The 10,827-nt window shown below is 44.6% G+C and overlaps 1 protein-coding gene across 1 annotated transcript; it reads left to right on the top strand.

The window, feature by feature from the left end:
- The first annotated feature begins 3,659 nt into the window (after positions 1-3,659).
- RRM2 (ribonucleotide reductase regulatory subunit M2) lies at positions 3,660-9,446 on the top strand. Its single transcript, XM_085309713.1, has 10 exons — positions 3,660-3,849; positions 3,931-4,008; positions 4,122-4,253; positions 4,472-4,588; positions 5,116-5,249; positions 6,408-6,502; positions 7,319-7,452; positions 7,877-7,981; positions 8,119-8,232; positions 8,653-9,446. Exons 1-10 carry the CDS (start codon positions 3,757-3,759, stop codon positions 8,803-8,805), a joined length of 1,155 nt encoding a protein of 384 aa, XP_085165839.1. The 5' UTR covers positions 3,660-3,756; the 3' UTR covers positions 8,806-9,446.
- The last annotated feature ends 1,381 nt before the right edge of the window (positions 9,447-10,827 follow it).

Genomic DNA, 10,827 nt, shown 5'->3' with positions numbered 1-10,827 from the left:
TTTGAACATAATTCCACTCTGGGCCAAGCATCCCTCTGAATACCCAAAGAGTAGATGCAAGCTAAGCTAGCCGGTAGGACATCCTCAGTTTTGATGGTAATTGCTAGCATTTCAAAGTAGAGTAGCAGCCTACTGTTTTGACTGTAGCTGACGAGGAGCTTGCTCGAAAATGCTGGTCCCTAAATGCAGTTGCATCATGGAGAAGGATATATATGATAGGGAGACAGAGCTCCTAATGCTTGCTTTTCTCTGTGCTACTCACAGTATGTATAGGATTAGGTATTGCGCCTGGTATATAAACGTAACAGAGTTGACTTCCTCTTTGCAGGGGAGATTTAAAGTACTGTTTTGTGTTTCATTGTGGTTTGAAGTTGCTGCCGAATGTCCTGTGTCATCCACAGGATGTCATTCACAAAGGTTGGGCTAAACTTTCTATGGAATAATCATAGCTTTGGCTTATGGAAGAGATACAACAGCCTGCTAACTGAAAGCTGCCAGCCACCTGCCAGACTTGAGGGTCTGTCCTGTCTTAGTCCATGTGAGTCGGTGCCCTTTCTAGAGTATAGATTATGATCTTGACAGGACCAGGTGGCAGAGGTCTGGTAGGTTCAGGCAGGAGTAGCAAAGTAGGAGGCATGTCAGGCAGGAGTAGCAAAGTGGGAGGCATGAATATCAGTAAGCAGTGTCTATAAGAACACACAGGTGAAATATTCTTCCTTGCAGGCCTGTCCAACATCTCCAAGCCCTTCCAAGAGCCATCTTTCATGGTGTAGGGCTCTGCTCCTGTGCCACTGACTTCTGAGACTAGTTGTTCAACTTGCAATAATAACACAGGAGTTACATTATGATGGTCCATAGAGGCGGCCTAGTGCTTGTGGACAAATAGCTTTGGGTCCCTTTATTTGGGAGGGAGGATGAAGGAATTTGGCAGGGGCAGGGAGGGGGCTGCTGTAGCTATCTGCCAGCCCCTCCCCAGCAGCAGGTGACAGTAGGGCATGGTGGAGCCGTGTACAGCTCAGAGGTTACAGGAGACAGTCAGGCTCCTGGATCAGAACTGGAGCGTGTCCATGTTTTGGCTGTTCCCACTCACGCTGATGGATTTGTGTAGGTAGGTTTCCCTGTGCACCTGGTTTTGGACTGGGATGGCAGATAAATAGCCTGCATGACCTGCAGCTAAATCCAGTGCTTGTTTAGAGTAACTGTTTTTCTGAAATGGCTGGGGATAAGAGGGTCTGAGATGTCCGTGTTTTGCTGAGGTTTGGCTGCTCTCTGAGAGGATCTGGGTCAGGATCAGGGCCTGGAGCAAAGGCCACTGTGCCCAAACASAGACCTACCTGGACAGAAACTAAAGATACTGCCTTAAATATTCCCTGAAATCCCTGACTGGAATCAAACCAAAAAGCCGAAAGCATGGGGTATTTTTGTTGCCATTTTTGCCTTTCCTTGGCCTTCACTTGGACACTGGGCCAGAATCTACCTTTATCTGAGTATTTGGCACCAAATCCCTGGTTGCTGCAGGTGTTTGGGATAGCAGTGATGGCCTCTTGGCCCTCTGTTCTTTCTGCGGCAGATGGAAGTCGTGGCTTGTAGCATATTAGATTAGAGACTTATTTGAGGATATTGGGATGTGCTTTGGTAACGCTTTTCGTCCTGGGATTGCTATATATATCTAGATCAGAAGGTCCTGTAGAAGATTTCCTAGGTGGGTGCCTGAAGTCAGTCCAATGTCCTAAATAGGACAAATATCACAGTTTGCTAATGGACTTACTTTGCTGGCTGTTTCTGATATGCACCAGCTGAGAAGAGTCAAACTCAGGGACCTTGACATGAAGTGTTGAGGCAAGTAATAGGCTTGAACTTGCCATGTCAGAAGATTATGTCAGAAGGGAACACTAATTTTTCTTCTAAATCTACTCATTAAAGTACTGCACAGTACTGTTATATAGTTGAAAGATGGTTTAAGGGGCTGCAGTGATAGGTAGGTCCCTGAATGCCTGTTTCTATCAGTTTCCCTGGGGTCCTGGTCTTCTAGAAGCTCCCCTCCCACCTTACCCACTGGGCAGCACTGGGCCTCATAACTCATGGCGCTGGAGCAGACTGTGCTTTTGTCTAGATGAAGAGACTTCAGTTGCATCCCACACCACTGAAGAGCCTCAAAGTTTCAGCAAGCTTCCAGTTCCATTAAACCTGAGGACAAGCTTCAGTTATCCAGGGCCATGTGCATGTGGCACAGCAACGCGAACTACCAACAGGCCTCTCAGTTCGCAGCTCCAAGGAAAGCAACCAGCTTAAAGCCACGTTGGTGGTTTCTCTCTGCTCTTTGTCAGTTGTTTCTCTTTCTGTTGTCATAGAGAAAACTTTTTGGCYGAATTGTTACCAAAAACAAAAGCGTGCAGATCCTCTGTTGAGTCAGGCTGCACTGACACATTCAAAGCTTCAGCAAGACATACGTCTTTCCTGTCCTGGCTCAAATCGGGACTGGGACGTGTCACAGACCGTGGCAATTTTCTTTCATAATATCTGCAAGTCACAGTGAGTTGGTGTGGTGAGGTAGGAAGAGGGAAATAGTTGCTGCTTAAATAAAGACTGCATTGATATAAAATAAATACTGACTTTTTAAAGCAGATGAATCTTCTTTCTTTTTTGTAGCTATTTTCTGCTSTTTCCTGTACTATTTATTTAAACTGTATGAAACCAGGTGGCACATGGAGGCTGCTTCTCCATGAAAACAATTTCTRTCTCCAAATGGATATGATCAGTGTGGAGGGAAAGGGAAAATGTATCAACAGGGAGGAAGGATGAGAAGGGGAAAGCAAGGCAGGGAGGCGCAAAACGTATTTCCGAAGCTGTACCTTAAACCCCAAATCTGGAATTGTTACCCACTTCCCTATTATACCCCAAATCTTTCAAAACCAGATGCTGTACTCAGGATTTACTGCCACACTTCTCTTTACAGGAGATTATGCACACTGCAAGTGCTCAAGGCCGTGGGTTTCTTTTTAAATCTTTTTATATACCCTTTATTCAGCGGTGAAATAGCTGCTATGCTTTATATTAAATCCTATGCATGCTAACACCCATCCGCAATAAACGGAGGAGTTTGCAGCTTTCCGGATCAGCTCAAGCCTGCAGAAAGMGAAACCTAAGACTGCTGCAGGGTGTATGTACACACAGACTCATCCCGGTGCGCGGCGCGGGAGTTTTGTTAGCACGAGGCGCCCCGCTGACACTGCGCATCTGGAATAAAGGTGGACCCGAGTCCGAGCCACGCTGCCAGGGTCGTGCCCTGCGGAAAGCCGTCCCGGCAGGGTGGCTTGGCCGGCGGATGCCAGCAGGCTGCCGGGGCGCGGGGGGCGGCCCGCCCCGCCGGCCGTTACTCGGCTAACGGCTCCTCACAGCGGCGGCCCTGCCCCTCCCGCGCGCAGCCCCCCGCGCGGGGGGCGGGGCCCGCGCGCCCGCGCTCTCCCGCCTTTTTCCCCGCGGCGGGAGCGCCGGAGCGCCGGGCGGGCTCTCCTCTCCCGCCTTGGCGACAATGGGAGGCGGGGCCCGCGCCGCGCCCGCGGCCAATGGGCGCGCGGGGGCGGGGCCCGGCGCGGCCGGCTCGGGCTGTGAGTGGGCAGCCGGGCGTTCTGGCGCCAAGTTCGAAGGGGATATAAAGGGGCGGCGCGGCACGGCGCGGCCCGGTCCAGCCCAGCCCGCGTCTCCGCTGTGCGCGCCGCCACCACCACCACCACCACCGCCACCACCGCCACCATCATGCTGTCCTCCCGCGGCCCGCTCTCCGCCCGCCACGACCAGCCCCGCCTGTCGCCGCTGAAGAACCTGGCGCTGAGCGACAAGGAGAACACGGTGAGCCCCTCTCCCTGCGCCCCCCCACCCCAGCGCGGTCCGCGGCGCCCTCCGCACGGCTCTCACCCCCTCTCTCCGCAGCCGCCCGCGCTCAGCAGCACCCGCGTCCTGGCCAGCAAGGCGGCGCGCAAGATCTTCCCGGAGGCCGAGGCGAAGCGGGTGAGTGCGGCCCCGGCGGCGGGCAGCGCCTGGCCCCCTCCCCTCCCCTCCCCTCCCTTTCCCTTCCTCCGGCGCGGCCCCCTGGCTGAGGCCGAGCCGCTCTGTGCCCGCAGGTGCCGCGGGGCGCCGAGGAGGAGCCGCTGCTGCGCGACAACCCCCGCCGCTTTGTCATCTTCCCCATCCAGTACCATGACATCTGGCAGATGTACAAGAAGGCCGAGGCCTCCTTCTGGACCGCCGAGGAGGTGAGGCCCGGGAGCTTCTCCCCGCCGAGGAGGCGCTTCTCCCGCCACAGCCTTGATAGCAAAGCTGGAWAAACTTGCCCAATCTTCTAGGCCCTTAAGGGGCCTAGGAGAGTGCCTTGCTGTGAGATGGCGTCCTGGGCTTGGATATGAGCTTCCAGCCTGAAACCTCTGTTTTTTTAGTTGCCCTTTATTGTGTCATTGCTTCTTCCATGTTTCAGGTGGATCTCTCAAAGGATATCCAGCACTGGGAGTCCCTGAAGCCTGAGGAAAAATACTTCATTTCCCATGTCCTTGCCTTCTTTGCTGCCAGTGATGGCATTGTGAATGAGAACTTGGTAAGTGTGTTGAAAGGGCCCTGAAATAAACTAGTCCATGAAATCAAGCCAACCAAATAACTGCTTGTTTAAAGAGGCCCTTGCTGGCCTATCTAGCTTGATTACTTATGCTTAGGAACTAATGCTGTCTTAGGCTCTYCAGCAGAGGGAGGAGGGATGCTCTTTAAGATCCACAGGTTTGCTGTTTGCCCCCCTAGAGCACAAAGCACTGYCCTATAGCAACAATTGGCCAGTTTGGAGCCCTTGTTCTACTTCTRATCTGTCAGCGTTCTTCCTAATGGAGACCAAGTCAAGATGTTTCTCTGTTCCTCTGAGGATCTAAGAATGGCTTTGTGCTTTAGGCAGACTTGCAGCTGTAAGATGCTGGTGCTGTTCATTTTTCTGTTCAGAATCCAAATGCATAGATTTAATTTGAAGATAATGTTATGGGCTGAGCAACTGTAGTTCTTTCTATAAAATATCAGTACCCTTAATATGCAACTCTGTTATTTATGGATCTGTAAGCACTGAGTTATTATTTCCTCTAGGTGGAGCGGTTCAGTCAAGAAGTACAGATCACAGAAGCCCGTTGTTTCTATGGCTTCCAGATTGCCATGGAAAACATACATTCAGAAATGTACAGTCTTCTAATTGACACATATATTAAAGATTCAAAAGAGAGGTTAGTATTGCTTGATAATGGAAGGTTGAAAGCTGATAACTGAGGCTTACCTGATGTGCATCACTCTTCTGTGACTTTAAGCCTACCTTTAGGATTTAAACTAGACTAATTTAAAATACCACTGAAGTGCTGCTTAAGAATGACTTTAGAACATCTTTCTGTTCCTAAGTGTATGAGCAAGATTTTGTCTGGATTCAGAGTAAATACAGATGCTTAACATTGAAATAATGGAATGAGACTAAATATCTAAAAGATAAAGCAGTCAAATGAGAGAGTACGTTAAATCACAGTAAGCTGTGATATGGAGAACTCACTGCTTTGATAGATGGTTATATAGGGAAATTTCTCTGCAGAGAACAGCTTTTTTAATGAGTCTCTAATACTGTCTCCAGTTAATGACTGGCGCTCATATCACATTGGTGGAGCAATGCTGTGAGAAAAACTCTGCAAATAGTTAATTTGACTGTTTGGGGCTTTTTTTTAATATAATAAAGGAAAGGTTCGTTTTTGGCAGTTACATGTAGATAATGTTGCATGCTTGAAAAAATATTGATTACAAATGTAACTTCTCATAACAAGATGTTATCAGTTCAACAATTTGATCTCAATACTAAATGCAGGGTTTTGAGCAGCTTAGGCTTTTTTGAGTTATTCTTGTATTGTGTTGGGAGATAAGCACCCTGCTGGGGGTAATGTCTTGTGTTACTGAAATGCTAGCTACAGTGTAGAGATTTAATTGCTGCTACTCTGCAGAAAGTTGACTAGCCACATCATTCTTCCTACTTTGGGTTGCCTAATTGCTAATTGAAGTGTTTAAGGAAGAGTTACCTCCTTGAAAAGTTAGGTGCTCTGTCACTGAAAAGTGRAAGTGAGCTGGTCTATAGTTTTGAGAACCTTGTTCAAGCATATTTGTGAATCAGTACTCTTTTTAATATTGTCWTCAGTTTGTGTGAATTGCTGTTGATGTAAAGTAGAAGTCATACAAAGCCAGATAAACACAAATGCACCTAGATTTGATACAAATAAAACGGAGGGGAGCTTATACTGAAGTAAAAGTACAGAGCCCTTGCAAATGAACAAGGCCATCYACAGCTATGAAGGTTTATTGTACTGGCTGCTTTACTGAAATGTCATTTTAATGCATTATGTGCTTCTCAGGGAATTTCTTTTTAATGCTATTGAAACACTACCATGTGTTAAAAAGAAGGCTGACTGGGCCATGCGCTGGATTGGGGACAAGGAAGCAACATATGGTGAGTTATGTTTTTTGGAAGCAAAGAGAAATTCCTTCCCTAAAAGAATGGAGGACCCACAACTTCAGAGTTCTCATAGTTCACAGAGGTGATTGTTGTCATAGGATGAGTAAGCTCTATCAGGAAGATTCTGGTATAATTCTAGAGATGAAGAAAATCTTGTTTGTTYTGCAAATAAGCTGCTAATATGAGTTGCTAAAATTGCTGGTAACTTGCATAATGGTAGCTCTTGTGGCAGTCTTTGTATACTTGGCTGTATGATTAAATTGCAACTGCTTGTGTCCTGAACTGTGCTGGCCACTGATCTCCAGCAAACACATTCAGCTGGAGGAGTTGGAGGCTSCGGCTCATCTGCCTTTCTGATTCTTGTTGTTTTACCTCAAAGGTGAAAATGAGATGGTAGAGCTGATTTCACTGATATTAGTGTTCTTCTCCTGAGCAATGATGACCAGGCACTAACTTTATAATCTGTTGCTGAAGATGACTGCTCTTTGTTCAGTGTGTATTTTTTGGTGAAGGGGGGGAAAGGTGATGTGACAGTTAACYTGGGGGAAGGAGTGTTGGCTTGAGCTACCTACACTCTCTTAATTAGTTCTTACTTTGCTATGTAGTTGCAAGTGCTTTGCTATGCTATGCAAGTATTTTTCTTTGATAAAAGCCTTTACTATAACAGTTTCAGGGATAGATCATAGCACACTTGAGCAGCAATTCTTTCATTCTGCTTGGAACACTCGGTTCACGGGTCTGTTCAGAACTTCTSAGTTTTAATCCTGATGAGTTTTCTACATGTAACTAAAATCAGTCTATCCTTAACAGGAGAACGTGTAGTAGCTTTTGCAGCAGTGGAAGGAATCTTCTTTTCTGGCTCATTTGCATCAATTTTCTGGCTGAAGAAAAGGGGATTAATGCCTGGACTCACTTTTTCTAATGAACTCATCAGTAGAGATGAGGTACGTATCATAACTGTCAACATTTGATTATGTACCACATTAACTCAAAGTAATGACATTCAAATGTTAGCCAATACTTCAAAAGAGGAGTATATTTATAAACAGGCAGTGTATAAAGCTCACTAATGTGTAAACGTGTGCGATCATAGATTTTTAGAGCAGTGAATGAATGAGCTTATTTTATTTTCTCAGTAATAGTTCAAGGTTTCCCACCAGTTTTTGTACTTTGTTTACTTGTCATTTGGAGGAATTGCACCTTGAATTGTCTTTATTATACCTCTGGTTAAGCAGAAAGTTTTAAAAAAAGAAACAGTAGCAAGTGTAAAGATGGTATCTAGGTATGGGCTATTTCTTCTGTGCCACTGATCTGAYCAGCTCTTTTAAATCAGTGTTCCTAAGAGGATTTTCTGAAACTTCTTTCTAGGGCTTGCATTGTGATTTTGCCTGTCTCATGTTCAAGCACTTGATACACAAACCGTCAGAGGAGAGAGTTAAGGAAATCATCATGAATGCTGTTCTCATAGAACAGGTAATTGGCTGTTCCTTGTTTAAGAACTTGTTCATAATTAAGTATAAAGCTGGCAAACTGTTGGGTGTAAAATTACCCTAGATAGTACAAAATGAAAGTCATGGTTTTTGTACACTAAGTGCTTCTCTTATCTGCAGGAATTCTTGACGGAGGCACTGCCTGTAAAACTGATTGGCATGAACTGCACTTTAATGAAACAATATATAGAATTTGTAGCAGACCGACTTATGTTGGAACTAGGATTTAACAAGGTAAGTCTAATAAGCASAGTCTTTCACATGAAAAATATTGTATTAAATTTAATTTCCTCCAAAACCCAAATCATAAAATGGCTGCAGCAATACTTGTATAACTTGTAAATCCAGTTAGCAGTCCCACTGTCAGATCCTGTTGGGAGACCCAGAGAGGGGAAAGCAAAAGCTGTTAATGAAAAACCCAGCTATGGGTAAAAGTTGCTGTGCTTCTGCCTACTTCTGGAAGAAGCTGCAGCTAACAGATGGGAACAAGTACAGCAGACAATGCCTGGGCCAGACATTTCTCTTCAGTGTAAAGTAACCCCAACCACATTGCCATTAGGTTCTTTGATTTCTTCTCAGCTGAGCTATTTGATACTGTCTTGTATTTAAGATCTGAACACTCACAGTGACCATAGAATTGTCTATGCATTTCAGATATACAAAGCGGAGAATCCTTTTGACTTCATGGAAAACATTTCTTTGGAAGGCAAAACCAACTTCTTTGAGAAGCGAGTGGGTGAATATCAGAGAATGGGAGTCATGTCAAAGCCCACAGACAACTCTTTCACCCTGGATGCAGAATTTTAAATGGACTGAGACAGCATGATTTAGTGTCTGCTCCCCTGTTTACAGGGAAACATTAAGCATATTGAGTCATGGTGTGACTTGATTCTCGTACTGAAATCCCACTCTTGCAAAGTGTGGTGATATTGGTACTTTTCAGGAGGCTAGTGTAGCTGCAGCAGTTTTAACTAGACTTTGTCAATGGTATTAATTCATAGAGTGCTTAGGTGTATCTTACAAAAAGCAGCTACTCCATAAGCTATTTCATTTTGTGAAGTATATGGGCACCTTCCTTCTACAAGATAGGAGGTTACGGGCAGTTACCACTAGCTTCTGCAGTTCTCCCCATAAAGAAAGGAGTTATTGAGAAATTCTAGTGTTAGATTTTTTTTTGAATGCTCTGCAGAAAACTCTGGAGGAACCTACATGACCTCACTGCTTTCTTAGCAGGTTTTAAGTTTACTACTTACTATTTTAAAAGTTTGTACATAAAGCTGGCACTTTAATGTTCAAAATAAAGAACTGTCTTGTAATACTCTGGAATGGTAAAACACATGTCTAAATCTTTAGACTTTTGTAACCTAACCTTTYATAACTTGTCTTTTTTTTCCTGGTATGTAACTTGAAAGGATGGTGCTGTGAATTAAAGTGTATTGATTCTGAAATTGATCAAAGTACAGAAACTTGTATGCAAGGTTGAACAGCTTATCAAAAATCATGTATCTTGGGTACTGAAAAGCAGCATGCAGCTGCTTTTGGGGTTTAATTGCTTTTCTTTAACATTTGGCAGTGTTATTTCATATGCAGTCTGCTAATGTAAAGCTGGATAGGTTCAGAGGGGTACTGGGTTCACTGCTCCAATGGGCAAGCTGTGTTAATTTTTTTTTGAATTTTGTACTTCAGAAACAGACTTCTCTCCTGGAAGAGCTTCCCAGTCATGTGGTTGTCAGCTGTCAAGTCAAATAGCTCCTATAGGTCTGGCTTTCAGAAGTACTGCATGCTCCATTCAAATAATGTTCAGGGTAAAGCCAGCAAATTCAGGCTAGAGCTGTATTCTTAGTTTCTACACTATATGACCAACTATTGATTTTAATGCATAAGAAGAGTGAGAAGTGCTGTATTGCTGTTTCTTACTCCTGCTGCTCAGTTTAGTATTAGRTTTGATAGTACCTTAGGAAGGGCATTTGGTCTGTGAAAGTTCTTCATACTCTGATTAGTGTTCCTGCAAATGATTTGCAGTGAGACAGTCTTTAAGAATATGATAGTAATTAGTTCCTGCYTTGATACTAGTTTCTTCTGTGCTCTAATGTAACACCTTACTAATGAGAACTATCCTGCAAGTGTGCCTGCTGTTCTTCCTCATGTCAGTCTAGCTGACATGGAGAAATGTTTATAGATGTTAAAGCACTTCGAAATCAAAGAGTGCTGCAGTTGGCTTCTTTGCTCACTCTTTCAAAGCTTTATGTAAGCTGATGCTTCTTTGAGAGATGCTGCCTTTGTGTAAAATTAACCCACTTGCTGGTCTTTGCTCCTTTGCTCTTGATTGCATTGAAGTTGACAGTGTGTGACTGTTCTCCCCCTGAGTCCCTGAAGCTAGCAGGATGTGTACACTTTAAAAAGGCTATCCTAGGGAGCAAAATCATAAGTAATTAAAAAAAAACCCACCAAACAAAATGCCCGTAGCCCCAAAGGCTGGAATTCAAAGTAGAAGATACCAGACTCTTAACAGATGGTTCTATACTGCCCCGTGGGACTGATTTGGTAAACAGRTCAATGGTCTGAGAATAATTTCACGGGAACTGGAGTAAGGATACACCAAACTGAGTAACCAGTCACCCTGTTTTGAATCACTGAAACTGATAATGCTTGTTGCTAAAGTTACCAAGGCAGTTTCATTGGAGTGCTCATTGTAGGCCTGTATGTTTAGAGTTTAAATGTAACAATAACATGTAGTGGGAGATAARTTTGTATGACTTGGGCTCAGATTTAGATCCAAACCTCTGTGTGTGTGTGTGTGTGTTTTTTTTTTTTAGATGCTCTACTGAA

Source organism: Rhea americana, unplaced genomic scaffold (assembly GCF_003343005.1).
Source record: "Rhea americana isolate MKP2758 unplaced genomic scaffold, rheAme1 scaffold_300, whole genome shotgun sequence".
Taxonomy (NCBI): domain Eukaryota; kingdom Metazoa; phylum Chordata; class Aves; order Rheiformes; family Rheidae; genus Rhea; species Rhea americana.
This window is presented reverse-complemented; position numbering and strand designations above follow the sequence as displayed.

Excerpts from the sequence above, each read along its gene's own strand:
- RRM2 (XM_085309713.1), top strand. The coding sequence starts at position 3,757 with ATGCTGTCCTCCCGCGGCCCGCTCTCCGCCCGCCACGACCAGCCCCGC. Across the intron at positions 4,254-4,471 it reads CCTTCTGGACCGCCGAGGAG|GTGGATCTCTCAAAGGATAT; the intron begins GTGAGGCCCGGG and ends TCCATGTTTCAG. Across the intron at positions 7,453-7,876 it reads AACTCATCAGTAGAGATGAG|GGCTTGCATTGTGATTTTGC; the intron begins GTACGTATCATA and ends ACTTCTTTCTAG.